Source organism: Phymastichus coffea, unplaced genomic scaffold, assembly GCF_024137745.1.
Source record: "Phymastichus coffea isolate CEN01 unplaced genomic scaffold, Cenicafe_Pcof_1.1 PCOF00117, whole genome shotgun sequence".
NCBI classification, from domain to species: Eukaryota; Metazoa; Arthropoda; class Insecta; order Hymenoptera; family Eulophidae; genus Phymastichus; species Phymastichus coffea.
In genome coordinates this window covers 676,119-688,938 of record NW_026706928.1, presented here as the reverse complement: position 1 = coordinate 688,938, position 12,820 = coordinate 676,119, and the positions used below count along the sequence as shown (strand labels likewise).

The 12,820-nt window shown below is 51.0% G+C and overlaps 4 protein-coding genes across 16 annotated transcripts; 2 read left to right on the top strand and 2 right to left on the bottom strand.

The window, feature by feature from the left end:
* Positions 1–44: 44 nt before the first annotated feature.
* On the bottom strand, positions 45–9,371 carry LOC131670933 (U3 small nucleolar RNA-associated protein 18 homolog). Of its 3 annotated transcripts, none has more exons than XM_058946947.1 (7): positions 9,212–9,371; positions 1,927–2,137; positions 1,487–1,868; positions 1,230–1,415; positions 971–1,162; positions 720–888; positions 45–593 (listed from the first exon to the last, which is right to left on the bottom strand). In XM_058946947.1, the coding sequence occupies exons 1-7, from the start codon at positions 9,216–9,218 to the stop codon at positions 130–132; spliced, it is 1,611 nt and encodes a 536-aa protein (XP_058802930.1). In that variant the 5' UTR covers positions 9,219–9,371; the 3' UTR covers positions 45–129. The 3 variants fall into 3 exon arrangements, with proteins under 3 accessions (XP_058802930.1, XP_058802931.1, XP_058802929.1); XM_058946948.1 differs by lacking the exon at positions 9,212–9,371 and adding an exon at positions 2,801–2,898; XM_058946946.1 differs by lacking the exon at positions 9,212–9,371 and having other exon boundaries at positions 1,927–2,269.
* Positions 2,915–4,062, bottom strand: LOC131670945 (uncharacterized). Its single transcript, XM_058946975.1, has 3 exons — positions 3,604–4,062; positions 3,314–3,518; positions 2,915–3,230 (listed from the first exon to the last, which is right to left on the bottom strand). Exons 1-3 carry the CDS (start codon positions 4,060–4,062, stop codon positions 3,091–3,093), a joined length of 804 nt encoding a protein of 267 aa, XP_058802958.1. The 3' UTR covers positions 2,915–3,090.
* On the top strand, positions 4,039–9,266 carry LOC131670927 (xylulose kinase). Of its 11 annotated transcripts, none has more exons than XM_058946927.1 (13): positions 4,231–4,387; positions 4,648–4,804; positions 4,981–5,134; positions 5,200–5,379; positions 5,437–5,538; positions 5,632–5,763; positions 5,835–5,988; positions 6,049–6,555; positions 6,636–6,733; positions 6,807–6,947; positions 7,014–7,107; positions 8,152–8,281; positions 8,521–9,266. In XM_058946927.1, the coding sequence occupies exons 2-13, from the start codon at positions 4,712–4,714 to the stop codon at positions 8,704–8,706; spliced, it is 1,971 nt and encodes a 656-aa protein (XP_058802910.1). In that variant the 5' UTR covers positions 4,231–4,387; positions 4,648–4,711; the 3' UTR covers positions 8,707–9,266. The 11 variants fall into 11 exon arrangements, with proteins under 11 accessions (XP_058802914.1, XP_058802913.1, XP_058802915.1 ...); XM_058946929.1 differs by having other exon boundaries at positions 4,232–4,387; positions 5,200–5,538; positions 6,049–6,193; positions 6,263–6,555; XM_058946934.1 differs by lacking the exon at positions 8,521–9,266 and having other exon boundaries at positions 4,227–4,387; positions 4,648–4,730; positions 6,049–6,193; positions 6,263–6,555; positions 7,014–8,153.
* Positions 9,372–9,544: 173 nt separating the features above from the next.
* On the top strand, positions 9,545–12,784 carry LOC131670944 (uncharacterized). Its single transcript, XM_058946974.1, has 5 exons — positions 9,545–9,818; positions 9,910–10,050; positions 10,121–10,615; positions 10,676–10,714; positions 10,787–12,784. The coding sequence occupies exons 1-5, from the start codon at positions 9,740–9,742 to the stop codon at positions 10,987–10,989; spliced, it is 957 nt and encodes a 318-aa protein (XP_058802957.1). The 5' UTR covers positions 9,545–9,739; the 3' UTR covers positions 10,990–12,784.
* Positions 12,785–12,820: the final 36 nt, after the last annotated feature.

Genomic DNA, 12,820 nt, shown 5'->3' with positions numbered 1-12,820 from the left:
TGATAAATCTTTACATAAATAACTATGTATTTACATTTCATGGATAAGAGAAAGAAATTTCATTGATGGAAGTAAAAATAAAACTAAAAAATTTTTCCGAACAAGTAAAAAAAAATAATAAAAAAGAACCTAATAATTTCCATAATGTTTCAACCTGTACAAATACGCGGACCCTTTATTATTCGACACACTCATATAACCACTAGCAGGTGAAAAGTCAATGTCGAGAGGATTAAACATTTTAGTTTTGAATGTGGGAAAGTTAGCGAAAACGTTGAACGACGGTAAATGAACGATCCTGAACGCATTTGCTTTCCTATCCGATGCCATCGCCAGAATTTCCGTGGTGGGATTGAACTTCAACCTTGTAATCGCTGTGACGAGATTCAGCACTGTCTTGACTGGTTGAGGTGTCTGTTCGTTAAAAATTGATTTCGACTCGTATATGTTGACTGCACCTTGTTTACTGCCGGTCGCAATGAACTGTCCATTTGGTGATATGGCTACGGCACATGCTGATAGACAACCGTCATCAAATGCTCGGTTTACACATTGACGGGATTGTACGTCCCATACGTACACCTCGCTGCTTTCTGTAATTAGACAGTTGCTTTACTTGATTGAAAGTTTGATTATTATAATAATATAAAGAATCTTTTACAATCATCAAAACATCAGTCTAAATTTTATTAAGCTAAAACATTTTTAAATAAAATTACCTCCATGCGTGATTAATTTTGTACTGTCAGGTGTAAAAGCAAGAGACCTGCACTTTTTATTCATTTTCAAAGTACCTATAAGTTCTTTTGTTCTACTATACAGTAGATGTACTTCTCCAAGTCTACCACAAATGGCTATTACTTTACCATCAGGAGATACTTCACATTTCTACAAAATAATTAAATAACATCTTGAACACGCCAATAATATAATATGAAACATATCATGGACATATTAAAATAATTGCAACCTTCATATTCGTAATTCCATCTGGTAAAGGTACACGTAATGTTTTGCCAGTAATCAAATCATAAGAGTGACAGTGTGCATAGCTCATCGAGCCAACAACAATTTCATTACCTTCTCTCAAAAATCTAGCAGAATGTATTGGAAATCTTTCAAACTGTATTGTGTGTAATTTATTATTCTCACGTCCATCGACCTGAAACATTCAACATCTCAAATAAAAGCATTCTTGAATAAGAGTTTCTAAAAATCAATCTTCATACCTCAAACAAAGATAGAATTCCAGAAGATCCAGCAACCATTGCAACTGTAGATGTCTCATGAAATTGCACTACATTGATAAAAGGTCCCTCGATATGTGTCTGTTTATTTATGTCTGCCATCACCTTCAAGTCGATAGTTCCCTTTGATAAAACTTTGCTTTTCTTCGGTACTACATGGCTGCTGTGCTATAAAATACATAAGCTATCAATTCAAATTATTATCGTCAACTAAATATTTCCTACACAAGAACGCTTACTTTTAGAATTTCATGATCTGACTCGTCAGACTCATCCTGATCTTGCTTATCAAGTCTTGCCCATTTCGGTGTACCCATTATGTGAGCAAGCTTATTCTGTAGAAGCTCTTTGTACTTAGTTTCTGGCCTCTGACCTGGTAGCCTTCTATGCTGTTCCTTTAAGGCATCCACAACGGTCAACTGTTCATCGTCCTCATCCTTCCAAACAGGTGTCTTAGTGGATACTTTAGTATCCACAGTGATCACAGACTCATCGTCCGACTGAACATGCGTGTCTTTATCGTCTTCTTCTTGCACTGATTTCGTTTCTTGCTCAGCATTTGAATCATCTTTCAAATTCTTTAATATATCACTTGGATCTCCAAACACCAACCTCTCTAGCCTAAGTAAAATATTGTTCGATCAAAGTGTTCACTGTTTATGCGCGTGTTTGAACTCACCTGGCCTCCTCCTCAGGATCGTAATTAGCTTTCTTCTTTCTCCTGGACGATGTTTCCCGAGGCATTGTCGATGCAGGATCCTTATCAACAGTGTCATTGGATGTCTCAGAATCTGTTCGCTCACGTTTTTTTCTGCTGGTCGACCTTGTCGGACGCGAAAATTGCTGCTGCTCGTGCTGTTTGACTTTTTTCTTGCCCATTTTTGCGCTCTCTAAAACCATCACCCCAGAAGAAAGAGCTGGAGAGTATTTTTGACGTCGCAACAAGACAAACGCAAACGGATAATATGTTCCTTGGGAATATAAACCGAAGCCCCCACGAGGCACTGCAGGCGCGAGTTACAGGATCGAGAGTGGTCGCGTAATGAAAACAAAAGTTTTGAGGTTAGGAACGAGGAGCGCGCGCGGTACAAAAATTTTTCCATACACGGCACCCGCAGCCCAAGTACATTTACGGTTGTACACTATCGCTACCACAATAGCGCTCCTGGATGAGGTTTCGAACATCTTATTTCTTTTAATTTTATTTTGCATCGAATTTACTAATAATTTTTGTATCTAAATTTTCTATAAATATAGTATATATACTTTTATAAATAGTTCGTATTATAATAATGTTATTCTCATATATACGAGATAATAATAAAAATAATATATAATCAGAATATCGTAATGGTTATTTGTTGCGAACATTTGCTACACTTTGAAAAATGAAAACGGAGTCTCTCTCTTAAGCCTTGCCCTTTAAATACCTGTGCCCGCATCGGATTCCCAGCCCTTGCTTCGACTTGCTTATTCATTATTTGAAGTTGAATGCGAAATGAAAATGGAACAAAGGAAAGGAAAAATCATCGGTGAAATTCATTTCTGTAAACCTCTGCTGGGAGCGTTGCTGTGGCAGAGGGTACCTCGCCGATTTCGACTGAACCCGACAAGTCTATCGCGTACAGAGTGAAACCTCCTTCGCTACAAGCTCTTCCCCGTTCGAATTCCAGCTTCACCATGGCGTGTAAGTGCCGAGGTAGGTGCGACAGAACGGGCAGTAGTGGTGAGATTTCTGGCAGGAATCCATGCAGTAGGGTAGCACGCAGCACGGCCAGCATCTGCTCGAGCACACGAGAGATCAAACGGACGAAACGTTGAAAGCGAGCTGGCGCAGACGGTCTCACCCGATCAGACAGAGGGCGAGCGCGGTGGCGTGAGCGACGGCGTCCCTCCTCGCCTCGACGACGGTGTAGACCAGGCTCGCGCACCTCGGGCACACGGCGCTCGTCGGGCTCGCGCTCCACATCCTGGTGTTGCTCGCTGCACCGAGTGGCCGACAGAGAGTTAATCAGTGGTCGTGCGCGGTCGCGACGCGGCGAGCGCGAGTGCGCAAGTGTCTCAACCGGGACTGGAGATGAGCCGCTCGAGGGAGTAAGCGATGCCCTGAGCTTGGGCGTAGCTGGGCGGCGGGGTGCGCGCGACGAACGAGCTCGTCGGCTCGTCGTTGCGCAGCAGGACTGCCAGGTGGCTGCTGGGCGGGCGCTGCGGGGCGTTCGGCTGCTCGAGGAAGCCGACCGCCGAGTACGTCGGCGGAGCCAGCCGGTAGGCCTGCGGGCCGAGCGTTGTCGGGTCAACAGCGTTCGAGCTGCTCGACGGCGCGGCGTGGACTCTGGGTGCGATCGCCGTAGGTCACCTCATCGATCGCCGACACGCGCGCCGAGCGCCGGCAGCACGGCGGCATCCACCTGCGCAGGAGTCCGCGCCTGGTAGGTCGACCGGTGGCGCGCTCGAGAACGATCGCCGGAGATGGCTGGTCCAGACGCGAGATGCAGTCGTAGTCGGTGGTCAGGGTGAGCGTCTCGTTCGGGGTCCAGAGCGACGACCGGTCGAGCGAACTCGCACCGCTGAAACGACGGCGCGCGCTCGTGAGCCTACGCGGTGGCGACGGTCGGTCGGGTCGTGCGAGCGGCTCTCGGCGACTCGTCGGGGTATCTTTACGGCCGGACTGCGTCGCGCGGGAGCACTGACGTGCAGAGGAGGAGAGGAAGGAGGCGAGGCGAGCCGAGCAAGAGAAGCCGCGGGCCGTGATCGGCCGCGCGGAACAGTCCCGCGCGGAGATTCGTATCGCGCGCCTCGCGCCGAGCTCGCTCATCGCTGCAGAGTTGCCGACGAGTCTTTATCCGTTTCCCCGAAAGGCGATTGTTCGATAGCGTGGCCGAATTCGGCAGCGGACGCCAACGCCTCGCGTTCACACGGTCGGCACGGGGCAGGACGTTCGATTCGAAAGCGAGCTGCGCACGGCCTAGGAGGCAGTCGAGGGGAGGAGGAGGAGGAGGAGGAGGGGGACGCAAGGTTAACGCGGTTCGGCGTTCCGCGTCCGGCGGCGGTGGTTGTTCCAGCGGCGCTGGAGGACGAGGAGGAGGATGAGCGAGCCGCGCGAGCGCACCTACCTCGGCCTCGACTTCAGCACCCAGCAGGTACGCGCCCTCGGTCGTCCGGCCCGAGCTCTCGGCCTGCGACCGGCGCTCGTCGCGGCCGGCACGCGCCGTCGCCGGACGCGTCGAGCTGCTCTCGAGGCTCGGCGCGCGCGGTTCGCTCGTTCGCCGCGTTCCGAGCGGCTACCGCGCTGGCGCGTGCGCGCCGCCAATTTCGAAAGCGATGTTGCGCAAGCGAGCGACGCGGTTCGCGGGGTCGCGCGATAACCAGTGGATAACGGCGCGACTGACGTCTGTTGCAGTTGAAGGCAGCGGTGCTCGACGACGACCTCAACGTCCTCCACGAGACCTGCGTGCAGTACGACAATGACCTGCCGGAGTTTAGGTATGCGCGTCTGGGAAGATTCGACGAAGATTCGAATGCGAACACGGTGGTGCGTGCATCGTCGCGGGAAGAACGTAAGCAGCGAGCCGATAGCGCACAGACCGTTGCGCTTATCGACTCGACCTCGACGTTCTCGGTCGTTCGACGCGAAATGAGATCGCGGAGTCGGCGAGCGAGAGAGAGAGACGAATGCCGGTCGGAAGCGCGCGTCGGCAAGGTCGCGCGCACTCCTCGAGCGACGCGTTTGCAGGACGTACGGCGGCGCGCTGCACCCGAAGGACGAGCCGGGCTCGGCGGCGGCGCCGACGCTGATGTGGGTGAAGGCGCTGGACATGATCCTGGACCGGCTGCGAGTCTGCGGGGTGGACTTCGGCCGCGTGGCCGGCGTGTCCGGCTGCGCGCAGGTGAGCGGGCGTCGCGCCCCGAACCGCGACCGCGACCACTCTCACCCACGGCGGATCGCTTGCAGCAACACGGCACGGTCTACTGGGCGCGGGGCGCGCGGCGCGCGCTCAATCGCCTCGACCCGGACCGCTTCCTGCACGAGCAGCTGGTCGCGGCGTTCTCGGTGTCGCCCGCGCCGATCTGGATGGACTCGAGCACCGGCGCCGAATGCAGGCGCCTGGAGGAGGTCGCCGGTGGGGCGAAGGTACGTACCCGAGCCGCGCGACCCGAGGCGAGCCTGCCGCGCGTGACGTTCTTTCAGAGGCTGGCGGAGATCACGGGCTCGAGGGCGACGGAGCGCTTCGCGGGACCGCAGATCGCCAAGCTCGCGAGGAGGCGGCCCGAGGCCTACGAGAACACCGAGGTTCGATGCACGCCCGAGCGGCGCCCTCCCTCCTCCCCGGCCCCCCGCCCGCCGGCACTCGGCGTCTGAGCGCGCGCGCGCTGTCTGTTGCAGCGGATATCGCTGGTGAGCAGCTTCGCGGCCTCGCTGTTCCTCGGCGACTACGCCCCGATCGACTGGGCGGACGGCTCGGGCATGAACCTGCTGGACATCCGCGCGAAGGACTGGCGCGACGAGCTGCTCGAGGTAGGACGGGCCGCTCGGGAGCAGCGCCGCGGCGTCGCTCCCGAGCTCTCGGCGACGCGCTCTGTCCGCAGGCGTGCGCACCAGGGCTGCGCGAGAGGCTCGGCCAGCCGGTGTCCTCGAGCACGGACCTGGGGCCGCTGTCCGGCTACTTCGTGGAGCGCTTCGGCTTCCGCGAGGGCTGCCGGGTGGTGGCGTTCACCGGCGACAACCCCTGCTCGCTTGCCGGTGAGTGGCCCGCGTGGCGCGCGCTCGGCGCTCTCACCTCGCCCCGTGTCGCTGTCGCAGGCCTGCGGCTGAAGGAGGGCGAGCTGGCCTGCAGCCTGGGCACCAGCGACGCCCTCTTCCTGTACCTGAGCCACCCGCGAACCTCGACCGACGGCAGCGTGTTCTGCAACCCGGTGCGGGACGACGCGTACATGGCGCTCATATGGTACGGTTGGGTCGCGCTCGCGCTCGCGCCCCAACTACACGGACGCTCTGCTCTCTGTCGCCGAATCAGCTTCAAGAACGGCTCGCTGACGCGCGAGCGCGTGCGCGACGCGGCGGCCGGCTCGGACTGGCGGCTGTTCGACGAGCTGCTGGACAACACGCCGCGCGGCAACTTCGGCAACTTGGGGCTGTACTACGACGCGCCGGAGATCCTGCCGCGCGGCCTCGACGGCGACCACCGCTTCAACCGGGCCGGCGACCGCGTGGCCAGGTACAGCTCGGTGGAGGTGGAGGTGCGCGCGCTCGTCGAGGGACAATTCGTGGCCAGGAGGGCGCACGCCGAGGACTTTGGCTTCGTCGTCGGTGCGTCCGCGCTCGCGGTCGTCGTCGTCGTCGTCGTCGTCGTCGTTGAGGAGCGCTCACGGCCGCCTCTCTCGTTGCAGGTCCCGGCTGCAGAATCGTGGCCACGGGCGGCGCCTCCGGCAACAGGGCCATGCTGCAGGTGCTCGCCGACGTCTTCGACTCGCCCGTCCACGTCTCGGTAGCCGCGCGCGCGTCAGTGGGCCTCGCCGCCCGCGGACGACGCCCACTGACGACGACCCGTCGTTTCGCAGGAAGCGGCCAACTCGGCGGTGCTGGGCGCCGCCTACAGGGCCAAGCACGCGCTGCTCGAGGACGGGCGCAGCTTCGAGGAGCTGCTCAGCTGCCTGCCCGAGCCCACGCTCGTTTGTCAGCCGTACCCCGACGCCGAGAGCGTAAGTATCGCGCGAGATCCCGGCGAGCCAAGCCCGCTAACCGACGCTCCCTCCTGTGGTTCGCAGATCTACAAGCCGATGCTGCAGCGCTACCGTCGGATCGTCGAACAACTGACATCGGGCCAACGCTCGGACTGACGACGCGGGCGACGCATTCCAAGTGCCTCTCTCTTTCTCTCTTTCTCTCTTTCTCTCTTTCTCGCTTTCTCGCTTTCGCTCTTGCAAACACCTTGGACCTGTAGATACGAATGCAATGATGTCGTCGCGCGTCTCGCGACTAACGCGCGTGCTTATTTTTCGGAAACGCGGCCTCGCTGCTCTCTTGTTCTACCTCTGGGCGTGTACGTAGAGTTTGTGAATTAAATACATTCTTTGACAACTACATTGCTCGACTTTCGCTTCACGCCACCACCTTGCGCGGGCGTTCCATCGCGCAGGAGGCGGCGGCCCGCGAGAAAACGTCAGTCTCTCAAAAACCCAACCCAGGATGATTCTCGATCGAATTGCACTCGACTTCGATCGGAACAACATCGTTCGTAGATTCGTTCTCGCCAACTTGAGAGAAAACAATCGAAACTCAACCTCAAAACATATACATATATATAAAATAAATAAATGAAGAAAGTCAACGCCTCGACATTTCGTATCCCTTGTTGCTATTATATTGCGATATTGCGCCCCCCACGCAGGCATTCAGCGCATATCCGAATATATATAGCGAAGGCAGCGATCACCTCGGTATCTCGGTCGAGGATCTGGAAGACGGCGCTGCAGCTAAGGCCGTCGCCCCCTCCGCCGCTGGCGCTCCCGTCGCTTGCGAACCAACGAGAGCACGTATAGCATGAGAATCGCCGGCAGTCGCGGCACTCCGTACCTACCGATCGCGTCCATAGGGCCGCGCGAGGATCACACCGCCTACTAACGACTCGCTGAACTTGCTGACCCGTCCCGTCGATCGTCTCTCGTCCGCGAATAAGGTTATCGCTCCAGGATGGCGATCAAGAAACTCAGGGATTTGGCGGTGCTGACGACGTCGCCGGTCGGCGCGGCGTCGAGGTGCCCGAGACGCTCGGCTCTCTTCGCGCGCGGTGAGACTCGACCGGACGACTCTCAAAAGTTCGATAGGATCAGAGCGTTGGTTTGTTTTTCATTGTTTTTTTCTCCTCCCCTCCCCCTCCCCTCCCCTTCTTTTCTTTTCGCGCAGAGCACACGCACTTGAGGCGAGAGCCTGCGATGATCACCTGCCCGAATTGCCTGCGAGGCGTGGAGACGATGGTCGAGAGACGCTGCACCGACTCGACTCACCTGAGCGCTCTGCTGCTGCTCCCCGTTTGGTGAGTTTTTCCTCTCGAGCGAGCCTAGCGCGAGACAATACGCTGCTCGCGTCGCTCGACGTCTACGCGCAATTCATCGTTGTTCGGCTCGACGCTAATAGCTTCGCTCGCGCGTTGCCACGCAATGTCGCGCGCGAACGAGTCGTTGCACTCAACGCGAGTCGCCACTGCCGCAACGAAGATCGCGCGAAACGCAGCCGATCCACGTCGCGTTCTAATTCGCACCTGCACGTTTCCAGCTGCTGCGCGCTGCCCTACTGCGCGAAAGCGACGCGCGACGCGATACACCGCTGCCCCTCCTGCGGCATCGCCCTGGGCGCGTGTTTCGCCTCGGCTCGCGAGCTCTTCGTCGCGCGCCGCGCGAACGCCCGGCAGGACCAGCGCCAGCATGCGCCAGCAGGCCGCCACGCTACCGACGGCGGTGAGGCTCCGCTCTTTTAGAAGGACGAACAGTATTCCATCGCTACGCTCAACTTTTTATACTTGCGCGGCGACGCTTGGCCTCGAGCTCCCTAAATGGCTGGGAATGGTGGCAGAATAATTTTTTTGTGCTTCTGTAATTTGACGTGGTTTTGTTATTTTTTCACTAGAGTGCAACATGTTCGAGTACAAAATGTGTGCTATTTCTCTTGTACTTTGGTCCATTCTGGATGAAAATTTAATTTAAACTTTGAAATCTTTGTGTGCGACGAAATGTGTTTGTAGGCACTGTGATCGTAAGTCAAAATTGTGATTTTCGACATTTAGCGAAATTACATTGATAATCATTTCGAGAAAAAATTCAACTGTAATGCGACATGATGCTTAAGATATTGTCGTGAACGGCAATTCCAATTAGCACCGCTAAAATGTCAATCGCAAAATAATATAATGGGTCACAAGCTACTTCAATCTTACGATACTTCAATGTATTCTTGTATATAAACTTACCGTCCATCTCTTTCGAAGACCGTCTGTCTTTATAATATATTTTACGATATTGCAATTTGTCGAATATTATCACAGATTCTTTATCCTGAAAAAATGTCCTTGTCACAAAATCCAATCTCGATAATAAAAATTACACGAAAAAAAAATGAACTTCAGTACTAAGTGACTGATGCTCGGTGGTTGACGATTACTGACTACGGCACTGGACACTACGGAGTCATTGTAAGCAAGTGTGTCGTCTGCCGCTACATCGGAGACATCCAACCGCTACCGTCGCTAATAATAAAAGCAGATAAAAGTTAGTTTATACCCACAGTCGCTAGTCGGCAAGCCGGAGTTGCGTGACTTTAAAGTGAGTGAAAACACGTTGCCTTTACATGACTACCTTGACGCCAAATGATACACCGAAAAGTTCGCGACAACAACGAGTTCAAAAACACCAAGTGCCGGTTACAAGACTTTCAAAGGAGCGCTAGTGAGTAGAAAGTTTCGTTAACGAATATTACCGCGCGACATCCGTATGTCAATATGAAAAGTGAGAGATACGTGACCAGAAAGAAGAGGAAAACCCAACAACCTGTTGCTTCCAATAGCGCTCCGACTATAGGTTAGAATTGCCACACTCCGGCGTCTTGTTCGCACAACGAGTAAAGCTCACCTTTCCTGGGCCGAATTAACTTGGTTTCTAATATTGACAGGTATCAAGGCAGACGTCTCGGAAGCCAATTTTGAAAATGTGCCCTCGAATAGCAATAATCAGAGATCGCGGTCAAGGCAAACCGTTATCTCTGAATATTTCACGTCCCCGAAAGAAACTTTGGCGCGCAAACCAAAAGCCGGTAAATGAGACCGACACGAAATCTCTACCGCGATTCAACGGCTATCGCGATTAAAGAGTCTGATTTTCAGAGGACGGCGAGCCCGCGCCCATAATGATCAACCTTCCACGACTTCTCAATCAGTTACTGAATGCCCGGGTGGTGTTAAACCGCGGAATTCCCTCGATAAAGACTATGTCAACACAAGAAATCATAAGGAGGCGCTCCAAGTACATGGTCCAGCGTTACTGCTACAAATGTAAGATCTTGGAGACGGATCCCATACAACGCTGCATGATCAAGATTTGCCGCAGATGCGATACTCTACTGGTCTACGTGTGCACCAAATGCAACGTGGAATACTTCGTGCAATACGGACAATTGATAAGGCACGTACGCAGTTGCGAGGGCAATAACGATAAACGATTGAAGAAGAATGTATTGGACTCGATCACTTTGTACTTCTGCGCCAACTGCTCTTTCGCGACCTCGCACAAGGGTATGTTAATCAGACACACAAATGCCTTGCGTCACAAAGAATTCAAAGGCGAGAAGGTGATCCAAGCTCCGCGTCTGGGGGAAGAAGGTGCGTTACGATTGTCGCACTTCACAAACGCAAACTGATGTTTCAATTTATTTAATTTAGGTAATTATCGCCCATTTCCAGTCGTCAAAGAAGACGTTGGTAAGTTCATATCTAATTATTACGGGCTACTGACTTTCTTGCGTATTTGATAATAATTACTCGTATCCGCAGATTTCTACGAAAATGTTATCAAGCGCTACTGTCCCAAGTGCAAGACAGTTGTGACCGGCTATTGGACTATACAATACCAGATTTGCTCTAACTGTCAAACGCGCTTGCTATTCAGTTGCGACAAGTGTAAATACAAGTGTTTGTTATACTCGACTTTGAATAAACACGCGAAAGTTAAGTGTCCTCGGCAAGGCTGTCGGTAAGAGAAATATGATACACCTCGTCGCTTTGGCAAATGGTACACTCTGATTTGAAATTGTAAGTGTTCTACAATGCCGAACTGAAAAAAGATTAACTTGAAAATCGAAAGAAACACAAGCTGTCTTATCGATTATAGGAATTAATTTTTGTATTATAAATCAAGTATACTTTCAAGTATATGAAATGAAATAGAAAGTAATTTGTAAACCGAATATTTTTTTGTAAACAATCATAAAAATAACTTTACAAGTTCTCTGTAAATTATTAGGAAAATTGAAATATTGAAACCAAATGTATTCAATAACAATAATATAAAAGTATGAAAATTTAATTTTAAATATGCAATAGCATGTGTATTCTTGAATAATTTGTCGTTTGGTGATGTAGTAAAAGGAACATATTTACGAGGCATTTTCGAAGAAAGTCTCCGTCTTCTCGAACACGTGTTTTTGAGAAGACATAAAAAAAGAGGGTGGGAATAGTAGGAGTGTGATTTAGTGAAGTAAATGGCAAAGGAATATTTCAATTTATTAGTGATCAAAAAGCTTTTGAGTGTTGTTCCCGCGGGTTATTTATTTTCGGTTCGTGCAATAATTGTCCAATAATCGTATTCTTCTACTCTTCAAAAAGTAGTATCCGTGAAAATAAACCATCGGCATTGCTCGATCGTCACAAAAGCAGTGGACGCGCGCTGTCTGCTACGAACGATCAGCCGGTCTCTGTTTTATATACTTGTCCATTCAAACTTCGCAAATTCATATCGTTGCCATTACATTGCCCGATGTCGAGCTTCTCGTAGATGTAGGCGAAAACGATGACTTGGATAGAAATACAAAAATGAATGAAAAGAACGCGCGTTGGAACGAAACAGGTCTGCGTAGGAAAGTATGGACATAGATTTCGGCTGGACTATTTTACAATTGTACGGTGAGTTCAACGTATATATCGCGTGTAGCGACATCTTCAGAGAATATTAAGTGCTGTGATAGATAAATACGCCAATTATAAATACGAGCAAGCCAGAATCGAACAACGTTGCTTCGCTCATTTCTTACCGCGCAAACCAATTTTACATCGGCAACAATTGTAAGTGTATATTTGCAGGTATCGATCAGAAGATCGTGAAGGATGTGCGTATTGAATCTAGACTCAAGTGTGAGCTGGGTAAAAAAAACCAGAACGTGCACGGAGGGCTCGCGACACTTTTGGAATATTTTCTCGCAATGCCGCCAGTCACCTACGGATTTTTCGAATTTCATAATTGGTCTGCCTTGTCTCTTTTTTTCCAAATTCAGGTGCAAATTCATTGCAAACAAAATAGTCAACGTTTCCTTACTGCTAACTCGACTGTTAAGTGCCTGAGTAGCGATAAATCGTTTGCCCGATAGCAAATCCGTCCAAGTCTAACCATTGACTGACTGTACCAATCGCTTGTGGGCACTGCTCGTTTAGATGTAAAAAAGAGATCACCTGAATTCTGTTGCGTTAATAATAATATTTTAAGGAAAGTTGCGAATAAGCAGGAGTCCTGCTTTTTCATTACCAACTCGATTGAAGCAAAACTGTGAATAATTGCAACAAAAAATTTTAAGCCGCTTTTTCACTCATTTTGTATTCTTGGTATTATAAATCTCATACCGAATTAATCTGTTTTGTGATTACATATATCGTATGAGACGATTTTATAATACCTTACTTGAAAAGTGAAGTGGATCAAGTTTAAGCTACTGTGCAAAGTTAAATAAATGTAAAAAATGTAAAATGTCATTTTTCCAAATAAATGCCAAATAAATAAATACAGTACGATACCATAAAAATTTACTTGTTTTTGAT

Coding starts and splice junctions, on each gene's coding strand:
- LOC131670933 (XM_058946946.1), bottom strand. CDS start 2,147: ATGGTTTTAGAGAGCGCAAAAATGGGCAAGAAAAAAGTCAAACAGCAC. Junction 1,869..1,926: donor GATCCTGAGGAGGAGGCCAG/GTGAGTTCAAAC, acceptor TATTTTACTTAG/GCTAGAGAGGTTGGTGTTTG. Junction 1,416..1,486: donor CAGATCATGAAATTCTAAAA/GTAAGCGTTCTT, acceptor TGTATTTTATAG/CACAGCAGCCATGTAGTACC.
- LOC131670945 (XM_058946975.1), bottom strand. CDS start 4,062: ATGAGCGAGCTCGGCGCGAGGCGCGCGATACGAATCTCCGCGCGGGAC. Junction 3,519..3,603: donor GCGTGTCGGCGATCGATGAG/GTGACCTACGGC, acceptor CTCGGCCCGCAG/GCCTACCGGCTGGCTCCGCC. Junction 3,231..3,313: donor GCGGCTCATCTCCAGTCCCG/GTTGAGACACTT, acceptor CACTCGGTGCAG/CGAGCAACACCAGGATGTGG.
- LOC131670927 (XM_058946924.1), top strand. CDS start 4,712: ATGACCTGCCGGAGTTTAGGTATGCGCGTCTGGGAAGATTCGACGAAG. Junction 5,539..5,631: donor AGGCCTACGAGAACACCGAG/GTTCGATGCACG, acceptor TGTCTGTTGCAG/CGGATATCGCTGGTGAGCAG. Junction 5,764..5,834: donor GGCGCGACGAGCTGCTCGAG/GTAGGACGGGCC, acceptor CTCTGTCCGCAG/GCGTGCGCACCAGGGCTGCG.
- LOC131670944 (XM_058946974.1), top strand. CDS start 9,740: ATGAAAAGTGAGAGATACGTGACCAGAAAGAAGAGGAAAACCCAACAA. Junction 9,819..9,909: donor CAATAGCGCTCCGACTATAG/GTTAGAATTGCC, acceptor TAATATTGACAG/GTATCAAGGCAGACGTCTCG. Junction 10,715..10,786: donor AGTCGTCAAAGAAGACGTTG/GTAAGTTCATAT, acceptor TCGTATCCGCAG/ATTTCTACGAAAATGTTATC.